General features: G+C 31.4%; 1 protein-coding gene across 5 annotated transcripts in view; it reads left to right on the plus strand.

Annotated features, from left to right (window-relative positions):
- GRIK2 (glutamate ionotropic receptor kainate type subunit 2) overlaps positions 1 to 18218 on the plus strand; it is a 605654-nt gene that overhangs the window by 400625 nt on the left and 186811 nt on the right. For 4 of the 5 annotated variants that reach the window (XM_054569762.1, XM_054569766.1, XM_054569765.1 and 1 more), the window contains one exon: positions 16234 to 16440. In XM_054569762.1, the coding sequence (XP_054425737.1) occupies positions 16234 to 16440 (207 nt within the window). Of the gene's footprint in view, positions 1 to 11077; positions 11189 to 16233; positions 16441 to 18218 lie in introns of those variants that run through there. The other variant, XM_054569767.1, reaches the window with a different exon arrangement.

An 18218-nucleotide genomic window follows, 5' to 3' on the forward strand; every position in this document is an offset into this window, starting at 1 on the left:
GGCCACCAGACGTCTTCTCGCCATATTGGTCTGTTTCTGGGATTGTGCTGGCACTACATTTCCTCCTTTCATCCGTGCTCTCATAGTTCAATGTATTTTATTTTTAATGTTTTCTCATGTTTTTTTAGACATCCAGATTAGCTAGGTAAACATAAAACTATCAGTGGTAATACCAGTGAGAAAAAAAAGCTGTATGTTTTAATATGAAATTAGGCACCATTTAAAAAAAAATCTAGGATCTCAATCTTTAAAGGCTTTGGAAGTGCCAAGAACCTTATTCTGTACTTATTAGCACATGCACACACACTCACCCACCTGCTTCCTTCATCCTTCTTTATTAAATCTAATTACAACATGTAGCCATAATAAAGATTAAGTTTTTTATGTTGTTATTATGTTCTTTTTTTATTGCCAACAGTATTGTCAATACAATAATTTTGATAAATGTATTTTGTGATGAGCAATATATTGTTTGGTAAAGAATGAGTAGAGAAATGTGAAATTTTGGCTCAGCTTAACCACAGTGAACTACATGGAAATTAAATAATTTTGTTTACCTGTCTTATTTGTAAAGATGTTATCAGAATAGTACTGTGTAAAATTATGCAATCTAAACTTCAGCTATGCTCTTAATCTGAGATTCATACGTAAGTTTGCAATTGCTTATAGACAATTATCCACCTATATGTCCAGTATCAAGTATCTAACCTCCTTCTTCAATTCAGGCATTACCATATCTGTTTCAAATATATTTGAAACTATTTCCTATATTTTCATACCCTGTTTATGGTTCTAGTACTTTTCTATTCAACCAAGCCATAGGCTTGTTTTTTTAGACACCTCAATCTCTTTTACCTCGTATTCACAATTCAGATACCAAAAAGGGGAAAAAAATGTTCTAAGAGAGTGAAAAAAAATGAGTTAAGGAGCATGTTGAACAAGTGATGTAAGGTGTATTTATGGGTTCTACTGATGGGAAATTTATAGAGTCTGACTTGAAGGACATTGTACTTGGAAAGAGGAAAAGGATGGCAACATTGAAAAATCAGGTATGAGACTTCTTGGATATGAATTAGATGTGGGACAAAAACAATTGAGAAATATGAAAAAGACTTTCAGAGTAAAAGCATAGGAGGCAAGAGTGTTAACATCACTGCAGAACATGATAGGGATGTTGGGAAGGGAGCTAACAGGCCCTGTTATGTTTGAATGGAGATGTTGGCAATCACTTTCATATGGTCAAATCTTGATTATTCATGTAAGGGAATAATAAATTAGATTCAGCAATGAAATCTAATGCAGTTTGGAGATTAGCTAATAGGTGCAGTCCCCTTTCCCATCAAACCTTTTACTGGAAGACAGTGAAATGACACATTTGATTGATTTGAGCTTCAGGTTTTTTTTTTTTTCCCATTCTTTACCCTTTCACTTGTGAATTAAGCTAATGAAATATTGAAAGGCCAAGATACAAATACCAGCAGCAAGACAGTAACAAGCAAGATCTCCAATTTGAGCTGATAATTCAGTCAAATGAACATATTTAATAGCATACCAGTTTTTACTAAACATGATTATTTTCACACAAAAATGAATAATAATCAGTGATCCCAAACTTCCTTTAAACCCTTATTGCTCTGACATCAGATATTTCCTGAAATGTTGGCGAACAAAATAACTGGCAAAATTTTAGCCTTTTTTTTGAAAGGTTAATTTTGACATATAGGATTTACTACAATTTCAGATGACTAAATATTACATTTCAGAGAGAAAGAAGATGTACTCACTTTCCTAAATCCTAGCAGATTTTCTATAAATACAAAGTAAAACAAAATCTCTTCTTTGAATGATAATTATGGATAATAAAGTCTTAGAATTTTTAATATTTTGTAAATTATCAAAAGTTATTCTTCTAAAAGGAGTTAAACACAGTTTGCAGCAACTAAGAATGTGATGATGATTGTACCTGAAGTAGTATAGTAAAGACTTTGCATGTATGTGTGTGAATCAATCATTAAAAGGATTTCCTAACAATAAAAAAATAAATATAAAAAAGAAAAATATCTGAAAAAAAAATCACAGCTGAAGTTAAAGATTTTTAAGATGATTAAAGATGTGATCAAAGCCTCATTTATGACAGAAAACACTGTAATACACTTAATGTCTAAATAGAGGGGTTTATAGTACATTCAAATGACAGAACTGTTTGTACCGTTAGGCAGCATGTTAATAAGAATACTTTTTGGTATGGAAATATATTTATATGTTGCTAAGTGAAATAAATGGATCAGTAGACCAAAAGACCTATGTATCAGCATGTAATCTTTGTAAAAAAATTTATCTATGTACATATAAAAGAAAGACATTAAAAAAAAAGAATTCCTTTGTTTCATGGCCTTGCAACATAAAATAAAAGACAGGAAAAAAAGAACAAGCATTGTAGATTGCTTCTAAGTGCACTTAAATTTAAAAAAAATAAATGGTAAATAATAAATATGGCTTACTAAGAAGTTAAGATAAAACATTGTTCTCCGGGCCTGCTATAGTATTTTGCAGTTGCTTGAAAATGCAGGTCCCAAGTTATGATAGTTATTCATTTCCTATCCAGAAAGTTTAAGTGAAAGTGCCTTTTTAATAATGTCTTCAGATACCAAAATGAGGTTTTGTTTGTTGTTCAGGCAAGAGAACAATGTATGAGCCCATGTGGAGCTTCTCTCATTAGCAGTTTTTGTTTCTAACAAACCAGTCATCCTTAGTATTGCCTTTTCTTGAAGACATTAAGTTGTTCTGATGGTAGCTCCTAGGTTTTTTTCAGTCTTTCTTCCTGGTATTCTCACTCCCAATTGTGATAACCTGTAGTGCACCATAGGCTTCTGACATGAATGCTAATTAGGGATGGCAGAATTCAGAGTTTAAGAGCCAGTAAATAGAAGGAAGCTGAAATACCAGGACTCAAACAATAATGGCAAGACCTTTCTTTGCTCTCTGGCAGTAAAAGCACAAATGGCAGATGCTGTAGATGGAGGACTAACAATCAGCTGTGTTATTCTTATTTCTGCTTACCTACTGCTGATTGTTCTTCTTGGTCATTTCTTGTGACTATGAATTGAATTGAAGGGGTTTTCTCACTTGTCATGTTTCTTTGCATTGTCCAGCAGCATTTAGAGTAATAGGAATCATTAACATGTGACAGAATACTAGTATTTAGGATTATTGTTAACTAGTTCCCTTAAATGATCCATTTTCATTCTTAAGATCAAAGTATACTATATACATTTATGAAACTTTCATAATTTAGCTAAGAAAAAGAAAACAAGGCTATTTGGAATGACTAAAATATAGTTTAGACCAGTGATGGTATTTATTAAAAGAAGTTAAATTACAAGCTTGAAATTGTCTATAGGCCTTGGATAGAATAAGAAAATATAAAATCAAATAGTCAATAGTATTTACAAATGTTAATGATACTTGTATTCTTTTTAAATCTTATAGGGATTTTTTTTTAAAAAAATACCATTTAAATTAATACAAACAAATACCTTATCAATGAATCACATATGTATAATGTAATGATATTTACTTCTGAAATTTTTTTGAAAGAATTTACAAACACAATCAACTAAATTAGCACTTAAATATATATTCTTCACAATATCGATAAATACAAAATTCTCTCCTTTTTAAATTATCTTTTAATAACAATTCTCATTTTGTACACATTATCCAAAAGTTGTCTAATGATGAATAAAGCTCTGAAAGTCTCTATTATTTCTTATCATCATAATAAATGTTTTCATGAAATTTTCTTAAATAATCAAAACTAAGATTTATATTTGAATCAATTTAAGATAAACATAAGAACAACCACTTTCAGAAGAAATAAATACAAACTGTTTAAAGTTAGGATGTGAGATGTTGCCTCTTCCTTCTGTTTGGAAGCTGTGACCATGGCTTGGCTCCTCATTTGGCAAAGGGCCCGCGCCCCATGCCGTCGGGCAGGAGACAAGGGAGGGACAGATACTCTGGAAAAGCCACTTGTGATGTTCCCTAGTCGGATCTAAAGGAAAACAGAGGCTGAAGAAACAAAATACAATATTTTCCTTCATTAAGAGCTTAGTTTTCTGTTTAAACTTGCATTCTGTCTCTTATACTTACCCTACCGTTTCAGTAATGGTGTTCCATTTTATTAACTATGGTATTGGTTTTGTAGTTCAAATAATTAGAACTGTCTGAAGATCTATAATCAAAGCACTTACTAGATGTCCATCATAGGGGCTATCCTCATGAGACTGTAAAAGATATTCCCCCCTCCTAACTTTCTTATAAAATTTGGAATGAAGATTCAGGGGAAAAACATAAAAACAATGAAACCGGTAATATTATAAAATTAAAAGGAGACCGTATACCATAGTCTCGGTAGCATAACCACCAAATAGAGCTTAGGAGACAGCCTGCTGATTATCTTCTAAAACAATATTTGTGGGTCCTCACTATAAATTAAAACAATGTGATTTTATGCTTTCATGTTATAAAAAAAGGAAAATACTTTGTTTTTGAATGCTTCCCTTATCTTAAGTCATGTCATGAAATTATTTCTCTATTTAAGAGGTCTGTAATTAATTTTCTTTGGTTAAATATTTAATCACACATCTTATATATAGCTATAATTTTATCTCTTCCTTTACTAATTTTAATTGCTTATATATGTCTTATTTTTACTTGCATTTGGTGAGAAATTCATTCTCTGAGCCTGTTTTCTTTGTTTTAATGTTATTTTCTTTTCTCATTATTAACTATAAAAATAAATTTATTCATGAAAGACTTTAATTTTAGCTTTTCAATAATTATATTTCAAGAAGGGGCACTAAATATTATTGAATATGTCAGTCATACATGGAGACTATCATTAATTTTCTAATTGTACTTATTATTCTGGTGAATGCATTATTCAACTTCTGAATAGTAAAAATATTTGTATTTCAGAGATAAGCTAATATAGGTTATGGTTACAAAATTGTTCAATGAACTACTGTGTTTTTTTTTTTTTTTTGCTATATTGTTTTTAGGTATGAGTTACAGAAGCATTTCACAAAACTGCATTTTTTAGTTACAATATTTAACCATTTTGACAGCTTTTTATGTCAGTGTTGTTCTAACTATGTTTAAAAAGAGGAGAACTGGTTTCACAGCATGTACTATTCCCTGAATCAGTCTATATTTCATGAGATTATTTGTTTTATATTAGGTTAAAAATTAGAAATCTACAGTACTTAGAATTTTTCTGAAATATTTGTTTAATAACTATTAAAATGCATTTTATGGTTATTGACCTATTCATTTTATTACTTCTTTTTGAGTCAGTTTTATATTGTGCATTGATACATATCAAGGTAGTCTAATGTATTAACACAGAGTTTCTCATAATTTCATCATATAAAGGTTAAAATCTCTGTCTACTGAGTCCCTTTCCACTGTAAAATTCCACAATAAAATTTTCCAATGTAAAATTCTGTTTTTAAATTTCTTCTCACCCTGGCTGGTGTGGTTCAGTGGATTGAGCGTTGGCCTGTGGTGAACCGAAAGGTTGCTGGTTTGATTCCAGTCAGGGCATGTGCCTGGGTTGCGGGTCAGCTTCCTGGTTGGGGTCCTTCTATAGGCAGCTGATTGATGTCCCTCTCTCACATCAATGCATCTCTCCACTTTTTTCTCCCTCCTTTCCCTTCTAAATAAATAAATAAAATATTTAAAAGATAAATAAATTCTGTCTCTTGTTTTAAAGATCTGGCTAACTAAGAAATCTTATTGTATTATTGTTGCTTTTACTAAAAAAAAATATTTCTAATTTGTGATTTTCTTTCTTCCTATTTTCTACTTTCCCCCCCTATTTTCTTATTATTTTCCTATTATTTTCCTTCTGCTTTGCTTATATTTTTGATTTTCTTTTCTAGCTTTTCCTTATGTGTGCCCCATTTATTTTTAACTTATTTAATGATAAATTCACATAAGGCTAAATTTTTCTCCAAAAAGTGCTTTGAAGATATTTTTATTTAAAAAAATAATAAATAGTGTTATAGCTTACTGGTTAGCAGAGTCCTTTTGAGTTAAAGCAGAACCTCTGTCTCTTTAACCACATCAGGCTTTGAAATTCAGATAATTATCTTTAGATAATACACTTAAAAATATACTTTCTGAAAATTCTTTTTTAAAGTCTATACTTTAAAAAAAACTGTATTGAAGGAAAATTAAACTTAGTTTTACTGATTTTAGTGTTTACGGTCTTTTAAAATGTTAACTTCCCCATTCTTAAGCCCTGCACTTGACTCCTGCTAGTAAGTATGGCCTCCCCGCCCCCTCCCCCGCCTCTCTTCCTTCCTTCTTTCTTCTTTCCTTCTTTTCTTTTTTTCTTTTTAATGAAGACTATATGTTTTCCACAGACAACAGTGTGTGATTACCATGGGGAGGGGGAAGTGGTGGAAGGTGGAGGAGGGTATAGGGCGGATAAATGGTGATGGAAAGAGACTTGACTTGGGTTGGTGAACACACAATGCAGTGTGCAGATGATGTGGTATGGAACTGTGCACCTGAAACCTGTAAATTTTTTAACCAGTGTCACCCCAATAAGTTCAGCAAAAAGAAAAACAAAACAAACAAACAAAAACCCCACCCTACAGCTATGGTGGAACAGTGGTGCCATCTATATTTAAACAAGAAAATAGAGTGAATTTTGGATTTACAGTTTTCCATTCCAAGAGCCCATTCTTCTTTTTTTAAATAGGCTTCATCACCAATAGCTAGCCCTTGCTTTTCACTCTACTTGTGCAACTTATTTCTTAGGAGCAGTCTAAAACATGCCTTATCTCTTAAGTGGAATGAAGCGCTTTTTGATGATGTTTGTGTTCTTGCCCCAATGTTTTTACAGCATTGCCTACAACCTACCAATTATCTTCCACAGATGATTTTCTATGCATATCTGAATTCCATCTCCACAACTTTTAGTGAGACTCTGTTACTGTTACTGTTATACATTTCTATAGCCTCAGAACTACTTTGTTAAGAAGTTAGGGTAAGGGAAGTCAGTGCCTGCTTTCCACAAATCCTTCAGCTATGTTTAATTTAAGAGTAAGACTCTATTAGGTGAAGAAGGAATACAAGATATTTGAGACAGTGGGAAAAGTATGAAGGCACAGACATGTGAAGGAGTTTAGAGTATATGAATACTTATAACTAGTGTATTACAGATGAGGCACAGAAACGTGGCAGAAGAGTGATTGAAGAGAGTGAGCAGACAAGGACGGCAGTGTAGGTCTTTGTAGTCTCATGAAAGTATTTAGGTTATACCATTCATAACGTGGCAATTTTGAAGGATTTTCAGTATATAAACAGTATGATCAATTGGGATTTTAAAAAATTCCTCTTTGTATTAGAGACAGAATTGTATGTAGTTTCTGAGACAGGGTTTGGTGAGACCAGCCAAGAGAATATTGCAATAGTGAGCTCTTATAAGGTCCAAACCATGGCAGTATCTGAAGGGTGTGAGGGAAGGAAATCAGATTCATAAGGTATATAGGGTGGAAAATGGGGGATATCTAGTAACAGTTTGAAAATTGGAATTTAAGAAGAAATTAGAGGATAGGAAGACTTTTATTTTTAATTTTTTGGTAAACGTAGCTGGAAAAAGAATTGATATAAAAAAGCAGAATTGAGATGATACAAGATGAATTTAATATAAAACATATTCCATTTAATTTTCTATGCTATAGTTATCTGGTTGTCAGGCAGATGTTTAGTTTTATAGCTGGAGTTATGAAAATAGATGGTGGTTGGCGTTTTGAATATTGGTGGTACTGTTCCTTAGAGAGCATGTGTGTTTTTAGTGAACCTACACCACCGCACATTTTTTCCTTTCTTGAAACTTCTGTTCATGTTGTCATAAACCTGTTGTATTCCATTTGGTTTCACAAACAATTCTAAATGAAGGCTTCCCAGGGAGATTGAGAGTTACAAAATACATACACACACACACATTGTTTTTTTCGCCCTGTCAAGCTCAAGAGTCCCTTATCCATATTGAGAAGTAATGGATGACAATTATGAGACTTGTAAGACCACTAGTTCTAAATTATGTCAGGTGCTTTCAACCGAACTTCACTTTCTGATCCATATCTGATTTTCAAGTCCTGATCTCTACACTTTCAATCACAACTTGATTATTTGACATTGATTCCTAATTGCCTCTCTTTATTTGAGATTTAACTTGTATTATTAATGCTAGGTTATATCCTGACTCCAATTAACCCCAGCCCAATGACTCAAAAAGAAAAGCTTAGACCTCTTCCCCTGGCAGAAAACACATTGTATTTTGCTCTATTGGCATCACTGAAGTGAGTGCTTTTTGCCTAGAAATCCAAAATAATAGATGAGTCCCCAGATCCTCATCCATTTATAAGTCAATGTATTTCATTAGGTATATCATTCATAATGCATTTGTGTTAATAATTAGACAACTAAACAAGTATGAGTATTATTAACTTGAATCCTATGAATTTTACATTCTTAGAACTCTCAGCGTTAATTCTATGTAGTAATTGGGTTAAAAAAGGTACCTTGTGAATTTGTTTTCATCACCTTGTTAGGTCAAACAAATAAACAAAAGGCTTTTTACCACTTTATCCGAGGACTAATAGGAAAGCAATGCCTTTGCCACATAGCTGTTTGGAAAATATTTCATATTATATGAAGAATATTTTGCACTGCATTCAAAGCTCATCAAATATTTTTTCACAGGTTTGTGTTCCTAAAAGAAATCTAAATTTATATTTCCTCCTTTGAACTTTTGTATTTGAAATTGTTGGCAAATATGATACTCTCTTACCTAAGAAACAAAACATTACTTCCATAATACAGCATGCACTTCGTATGTCCCATATCAATAGCATTCTTTGTTTATTAATTGGTTACATCAGAATTTCACTGTACTCCACAGTTCAGATAAGTGTGTGTTAAAGGCATATTATTCTGTGATTAAACAGATTTTAGAAAATGCTGGGTTAAGCCAAATTCATTCTTTTTTTTAAATCAGTGAGTCTTTAGTAAGTTCATATGTATTAATTTATTGGAAGTAAAACTTGCGAGATAATTTTCAATAATGAAACACTATATACACAATAGCAAGTTAAACCATAACAACTCCAAAATCTTCATTGATATCTGTGAAGGAATTGACATACATATACAAATCCATGAACTGCATACCCTGCCAAAAATTGATAGAATAACTGGCCTTTTCTATAATTAATAGGTTACTGAAAAAAAGTACTCTTCTGCACATTGAAGGGACAAATGAAAGTTAGAGAATCTAGGTTTGAATTCTGAGTCTGCCATTTATTAGATGATTTACCTTGAATAAATTACCTTTATTTTATACTTAAGATAATTACAATGAAGTGCAACTTGAAGTTTGTATTAGAAGTGCAAATTTGTAAAATATTTAACATAGTTCTCAGCATAATATTGTCTGTAAATTATAACTTCTAATGGGTACAAGATAATTTATAATTTAAAAATGAACAGTGTTCATATTTACTGATTTCTCCAAAGCTTTTTAAAACATGCTTATAAACATCTTCCTCTTATGAACCACCATCCTGTTCTTCAGGCCATGTGCCAGCGAAATTCTTCTGTATACCTTTCCTCATTTCATTTCTCTTACCCGAACAACTTTTATTTCTCCCCATTTATCTAATGTGTTCCCATTCTACAATCCATTTTTCTAATGGCCTTTTCTCTAGGATGATTTATCTAACTACCTTGAAACACTTTTACTTTCCTTTTGCTGGCATCTAATGGCCCTCTTATCTATACAATTTATTCCTTAGGCACTTACATGAAAACCTGTATTATTAGTTTACATTTTTCTATGCAAGTTTTCTATTTTCAACTAGATCAAAAGGTGCTTAGAAAAACAAATCTGTCCTAAATCAGGTTTGTGTTTAGTTTGATTTTATTTCTCTAGTTCTTAAAGGTATAAATTTAGGTTATTGATTTGATATCTTCTTTTTAATGTAAACATTCATAATAATAAATTTTTTTCTGGGCACTGCTTCTCCTGTGTTCAACAAATTTTGACATGTTCTGCTTTTGTTTTTGCTTATAGAGAGACATTTTCTAATTTCCCTTCTAATTTCCTCTGTGACCATTTGGTTAACTGTATTATTCAATTGCCACATGTTTGTGAATTTGCCAAATTTATTTTTGTTATTGATTTCCAATTCCATCCCACAGTCAATGCACAGAACTGCCTTTTCTGCAAACACGCCCGTGCTGTTTCCTGTGGCAGGCGCAGCCTGCACCAAGAACGCAGCTGCCCTCCTCAAGGCCGTTGCAGAATTGAGGAGTAGATGATAATAGTAACAGGGTAAATTGATATGCCACATAGGCCTTCTAGCAAAATTCTGCAGGTTTTCTGTTCACGAAGTATTCCCCTAGTTGCTGGAAGCAGTTTTTTCTTTCTTTCTTTCTTTTTTTTTTATTAGATTCCAGAGTTCCTAAAAAATTGATTTTTAAAAACTCTGGCAGTTTTCACCAGCTTATTCATTGCTTCTATGGCTGCTTTTGTTCTGTAATAGCAAAGTTGAATGGTTGCAACCGTATTTTCCAAGAAGCCAAAATATTTACTCTTTAGTTTTTAAGAGAAATTTTGCCTCTGTTCTAGGAATCAGTATATTGAATTTACATAAAAATATTTGTTTAATAAATACCTGCATGTGTGCATTGGTAGGTAAATGGATGGATAAACAACAAAAATATTTTACATTTATATTTTAAGATGAGGTTATCGAATATAAAACATTTATAAACATCTTGTTTAAACAACATGTAAAAACTGAAAATTATACTCTCTTAAAAGACTGTGATAATTCATTGATCATTTTTAGAGTTGTCATTTTTACTTATAATTCACTATTTCATACAGGATTAATGATGGCCAATTAAAATCAAAACATGCCATTTGAAAATATATATTATATTATTAGAGAGACATTTCTGCTGTTATCATAGGCTGTTTTATTTTTTTGTCTAGGTTACATGATATACTATGTGGTCTTATTCTATCCAAAAGTGTTGCTTATTAGAGCAGTGGGATAGGCCATGATCAGATAGTGACAGTGTGTTGGTAAGTTATTTGTTAAAGAAATATCCATCTTTTTAACACTGCTTTTGATGGCAATGATCTTTCATCCTTAATCTCTCTTTTAAAAGCATGACTCTCAACTTTGTGTTCTCTTGAGCATCTTAGGGCATGATGTTCAGGTCTGGTTTTTTAAAATTTTTTCAAACATTTTCTCATATTAAGCTATAAGTTCTATAGTTTTAAAGAACTAACTCACCTTCCTGAAAAGGCAACTTGAACGGCATCATTGTCCTTGCCCTTCATGTTGTTCCTTCATTAGCCTTCTACTTCTAATCAACTTTTTAGCACCTTCCTTGATCTTCACACTCTTTGAAAACCAAGTTTCTCTGTTACTATTTATTAATCAGTGCTGTCAATGTGAGCATAGTGATAGGATATAAAGAGTACGCACATAAGTTTCAGAAAGTAGAAAGCAATGAATGATTGTCAGGAAAATATAAATTGCTCAGTTTTTGGTCCATAAAGATGCTATTAAAAAAGGTGCTTTTTTAATGTTTTGAAATCAATCCTGTCTTCATTAAGGAAAAATGAAGAGTCATTAGCCATATAAATGCATAACATATAAATACTTTTATACTGGTAATAATTGAGGATATTATTTCCCATAAACAATTTGAGTTTTAGCTGGTTGCCGCAAACTAATTGTTTTTTTTAAGTTTTCTGGTCATAAAGGTAAATTCAGAACCAGACTGGCACTAACTGAATATCCATTTCTGTTTTTTTCCAAATAAAAGGTTTGAGGACCACAGTGTCATAGGTTCTGAGATTGACCAAAATGCTCTAAAATAAGATACACATTTGTGTTTGTGTTTCTTAGAAATGTATTCTAAAGTGATATTCCATTCTAACAATTAAAGAAACAGACTAGCCATGTGAATAGTAGAGGATTATATGAAATAGAGAAGATTCTCAAACTCATCACTAGATTGGGAGTTCTATTAGGGAAGACATTTTCAGATATTATTTTCTTTAATTTTTCATTGTTATATATCTGAAGCCTAAAAGAGTATGTGATAGGAGTTCAATAGATGCTTAAATAAATAAATTAGTTTAACTTTATTAATGTAGTAGCGAGAGATATTTTATATATATCTATAAAATTACTTTGTATTTTTATGTCATTGCTCTTGCACATGATAGGTAAGATGATGTAGTTAAGGGTTAACACATGAGTAAGATAATTTAACTCTCTGTAGATAAGGGCTGAGAGGTGTATGAGCTACACACTTATAATCATAAAGTTTTATTATATTTAACTCAAACATTTTGTTCCCCTGAACCCTAAAACATATTTCACTTTTTTAGAACTTCATTTTAAGTTTCTTCTGTGACAACTCCCCATCTAATGCAGATAAAAATATATGAGTTATTGGATTTTTTAAAACTGGGGTTGATAGTGGAAATGCTGACAAATCCTTATTACAGATGCCAGTAGAATGAAGTGCTTTTACCTCTAGCAAATGCTGATGTCGAGATTTAAGGCTGTTTGAGAAAGACTGTATGAAGTTGCCCAAGAGAGTTTTATCATATTATTCATTGAACTCAATATGTGGTACAGTAATTGCTTCTGGTACAATTTTTCTTTTCTTACATGAGGTCATTATTTATCCTTGTGCTGTGTGAAGCAGAGTAAGAGAGTCTGAAGGAGAGTCATAACTCGATGTAAACTATCTTGTGACACACTGTAACTGGAGATAGGAATCACAGCTGGAAAACTATGTCTTACTTATCAGAATTAAATATGGGAAGATGATATTTGGTATTGTAGAGATCCATAAATACTAAAAAGATGCACTCATACCACACTTTTTTTCTCATGATAAGAAAACCTGTTTTAAAAATACGTATATCTAAAGGGACTTTTTAATCTCACAGGGATCAACAAATTTATTTGCCTCTGAGAGTTTTATTTTTAGGTTATAGGTGAAGAAAATCAAATTAATAAGTCAAATGGTTGCTACTAAAAGCTAGATTAATGTTATTTAAATAGCATAATAATTCTTGAAATTTTGATCTGCTTTTGTACTTGTACACACATATCCCTTGCATGCCTCATGCACTCTTAAGTAATCACAAGCTTTTATCACATTTTTCCCCAGTGTTCAAATGAATTTGTATGGAAAACATATCATCAATATTTTGGAACAAAAATTTAAAATAGAGACAATGGTGGTTTAACAGTGCAAATAGGAAAATAAGAACTTTTTTTTAGACACAAGTTACTACCTAATCTGAGGGGTTTAATATATGCTATTTTCACAAATTATTTAGTTTTATGTTAAAACATATATTTTTACTTGGAAAAGATATAATTTGTGATATAGAAAATGAATTTTCTGGATTATACATTTCCTTCTACAGGGTTGTTTTTATTGCATTGTTTAAATGAGTAAATGTATTACCATTTTGTATGCAGCATAGACCGGTGGTTAATCCTAGTTGGTTGAAAAAATAATAATAATAATAAATCCATGCAGTATACATTAAGTTATCTAATGAGCTATGTGCAATTATGCATTCACATAGTGTTTGGGAAAGATCACTAGGAGTCATTTAATGTGGGAATTATAATGTGGTGGTAAGTGGTATAATGTGGTGTGGCGATAAGCCTGACTACCTGAATTGTGTGTTACCTGTTGATGAACTTGGGCAAAATACTTAGTATCCTTGTCCTCAGTTACTTCATCTGTAAAATAGAAATATTAATATTACTGACTGCACATGGTTGTAATGAAGGATAAATAAGTTAATCCAAGAAAATCACTCAGAATAGGGGCTGGCACAAAGGAAGTGCTTGGAAAATATTAGAAGATGCTATTAGTGCAGGAGCTTGACAAATGGTTAATGCTTGTGACATTTAAATGAAAAAAAAAACATTCATTTATTTATAAGTCATAAAATGACTAAAACCAAAGTATGAGGTCAATGGGACCAACATAGTTTTGTGATTCACATTCTACCAACCCTGAATTCTCATGCTGTCTTCTCTTCTGCATGTGAATATGGTGTGATCTTCTCAAATCCCTAACCCTTTGCTCATGAGTTAGGGACCTGAGGATCTGTTACCATACTAGAACTACAGAGAGGAACCTACCTCTCATAATTGTTTTCTTCAGTTCCCGTTTTCACCAGTTGACCAGAACAATCAAATTCTATTTAATTCATTATAAAGTCATTTTATTTGTAAGCATGCTATTTGCTTGATGATGTCTCGTACTATGGATGCAAGTTTAAGTAATCATCTTGCCACATAGATTGTGCAAATCTACTTCAGAAAATATACATATAAATCATCACTCACTACTCATATGGTAATTATCATGGTAGAACAAATTCAAAACTTGTGTGGGAGAACCAGAAAAAGAGACACATGAATATACCTGAAATGTAAAAGCTCAGCACAGGAAAGCTGTTTAACTTTAGTAATTTCTCTTTTCAGTGTAACAAGGGCATTTTAAACTGTGATCAATGGAATCATGTTATCTAACTTCTAAGACTAGAGGAGACTTTGAAGAGTAGAGGAGAAATGGAAATAATAACCCCAAGGGTGGAAGAGTACTGTATCTGTCACATTTGTAGTACTCTAAGTACCTCTGGGGGTAAAAGTTCACATGTGATCACATAGTACACAAAAATTAGACATGTACCTAACTGTTCTTTAACTTATGGCAAACTTAAATATCTACCTTTGAATTTAGTTACAGATTAATTTCTGATTTCTAGGTGTTTTACATAATTGCATTAAAAAATTCAGCATATATGGACTTTTTGCAAATGATCTGATGGTGTAGAATGCAACATAAAATAGTCGGAAAAGCATGTACCCTCGTATTTAAATAACCTGAACCAAAATCTCTTGTTTTCCTCTTTTTAGTTGTTCTTATTCTCTTTGTAACCATATGACTTAAGACAATTATTTAACCTTTCTTGAAAAATAACCACTGTAAATATAGTCCTAATAGCATACTGTTGTCTATGTCTATGAGATATTTGTTGTTGTTGTTGTTTTTGTTTTTTAGTTTGCTTAATTCCTCCATTGATGGCTCTTGCCCTCTTCCTGGAACAGTCCAATGTTGTATTGGTCTCAGCACTTTTTACTTTCTGTGTTTTGGCCTTAAATGTCCTTCATTCAGATTTCCAAGTGGCTTGACACCTCTGTTTTAAAATTTTACTTCATCTCTCATCTCCTCAGAAAACAATTCCACAGATACTGTTCAGTTTTGTCCTATCCTGTCTTATCTTCCTAAGTATTTTGCAGCTGTTTTGTATCCTATTGCCCTATTTTATGTTTTCATACTATTATTGACATCTAAAGTTATGTGTTTTATTTGCTTAGGCATTTATTATTAATTTTCTTCTCTATATCATGAACTTCCTGACTTGAATTTCTCTTTTATATGGAGGAGGGCTGGCTCATAGTAGGTGGCCTATAAAATGTTGTTGGATGAATGCATATGTTCTTGATAAATTCTGGTTTTTAAAAAAATATATTCTAAAATTAGCCACTACTTTTTCTCCTACAATTAAATACAGTAGTTGTAATTTTCATGGTGGTTAGAAAAGAATGTGATAATATATATAAAAAATATACTCCAGTTCTTAATACATGATACGTAATTAAGCAATGACTTTTATTCTCCCATCAGTAAATCTCACTGCAACAACACATGAGATATTGAGTAAATGGTATAAATCAAATTGGGGTATTGTAATGATGGTGAAAGTATATTCATATGTATTATATTTATATGTATTATGTAGTTTATACCTTATATATTATTATGTTATATAGCTATATAGTAAAGATATATACCATCAATTTTTTAATTATACACTTAAAGTGAAATTATTATAAATATTCTTTTGTGTAGCACATTTTTTCCCTGATAATTTGCCTTATTAGTATTTTGAATTATATTAATTACAATTTGAAAACATAAAATTGATTTGTATAATAAGGTGAAATTTTCTAAAGAAAGCTATTATTCTGTTAATAAGTTTCATGAATAACTTATACCTCTTACCTTTATGTTCACTCTTTCCAGGAAGAACCCTATGTCTTGTTTAAGAAGTCTGACAAACCACTCTATGGGAATGATCGATTTGAGGGCTATTGCATTGACCTTCTCAGAGAGTTATCTACAATCCTTGGCTTTACATATGAAATTAGACTTGTGGAGGATGGGAAATATGGAGCCCAAGATGATGCCAATGGACAATGGAATGGAATGGTCCGTGAACTAATTGATCATGTAAGTCCCTTTTCTCTTATTTATTACCTTTGGTAGATTGCTAAAAGATTTACTTTAAAAACATTCTTTTTGATGGTCAGGGATTAATAATGTCAAGGAGCAATAATATATTTCAATTATGTATTTTCTCCAACAATTTTAACAAAGTATATATTATGTTTGCCATAAAATATAAAGAATCAAAGAGAGATGTATAGTTCTATTACAGAGAGATGTCTGCCTTAAATTAACTAGTATTTACTTATTTTGATATCTCAAAATATTAGCTCTTAATTTGTAAAATAAAATGTAGTTTTCCAACACTGAATTTTTTTTACCTTTATAATGCTAACTTTTTACTGAACAGAGACAATGGGCGATATAAATTTAAATTTCATGATAAAAATTTTTATACTAGGATAAGTTAATTTTTATTCTTCAGCATAAGAGAATCTACATGCAAAGAGCATAAAATAAGATGCTGTATAAAAATGAAGAAAGAAATATGTTAAACATATTTAGGCAGGAGAATAGACATTTTATGTTTTTAATTAAATAAACCAGGGACTTCTTCTTGACCAAGAACATATTATTTCATAATGTCTTTGTTGGTAGTGTTGAATCATCTCTTTGAAATAAACTCGTATCTTTTAAATGTCATAACATTGTATTTACTTTCTGTTTTGTAACACTGAAGTTTATTTTGACATTTTCCATAACATTAAGGTATAAAATTATTGCTAATAATTCTACAAGATAATCAAAATAATGTTCTTTTAAAAATGTGTGAACTGTATCCTAAATGAAAATTCTTAAGTATGAAAGTAGAAAATAGAGGCAATTTTAAATGCATTTCTGAAAATACTTTATTAAATTACAGTGTTCATTTTCATGAATAGGGCATGAGGGAGTGAATGATATATTATTATTATTATTAATTTTATTTATTTATTTTTAGAGAGGGGAAAGGAGGGAGAAAGAGAGAGAGAGAAACATGAATGTGTGGTTGCCGCTCATGCATCCCCTATTGGGGATCTGGCCTACAACCCAGGCACATGCCCAAGACTGGGAATCGAACCAGTGACCTTTTGGTTCACAGGCTAGCATTCAATCCACTGAACCACACCAGCTAGGGTTAAGTAATGTATTAATGATAATTGATATCTCTACATTTTCTAATATAGTACCTGATATTATGTAATCAATAAATATATAACTAATAAGCCCAAACTTTGTGCCTTCTTACTTATTCTGTATTTCTTCTACAGTGTTTATGAATATTCTTGTTGAAGACTAAAAACTAAAATATTTAGACACTATGACAATGAGAAAGATGTAGGGATTATAGTTGATATTGCTGGTAATTTTGATTTGAATCCTAGTCAGTGAAATTAATGTTAAATTTTAATGAAAACTGTATACATTGGAAACTTTGGTGTTTGAATATTTCAGTGTTTTCTTACCTAAATGACCTATGTCTTGTAAATGCTTTCCTTATATTCAATTAATTAAACATAAGGAGGAATTATAGAAAACCAAATTCACTGTTAGATTTGTAATAGGTAAGATAATGGGGGAAATACATCTAAGATATCAGCAAAGTAGGGCACCTTGTTTTTTTAAAATAAGTACTTAATATGCTTTTACTCAAATAAGTATAGGAAAAATCAAAATACTTTTGGACTTCCTTATACTTATGGTTTAACAGTGTATGTCAAATTCTGGTTTTATGTAAGATTAAATGTGAAGAGATTTATTTTCATTGCTTAAATCCTCTAAAACCTTAATCCAGCATTCCT

This window comes from Pteronotus mesoamericanus, unplaced genomic scaffold, assembly GCF_021234165.1.
Source record: "Pteronotus mesoamericanus isolate MK-2021 breed Mesoamerican mustached bat unplaced genomic scaffold, CSHL_Meso_final contig_20, whole genome shotgun sequence".
NCBI lineage: Eukaryota > Metazoa > Chordata > Mammalia > Chiroptera > Mormoopidae > Pteronotus > Pteronotus mesoamericanus.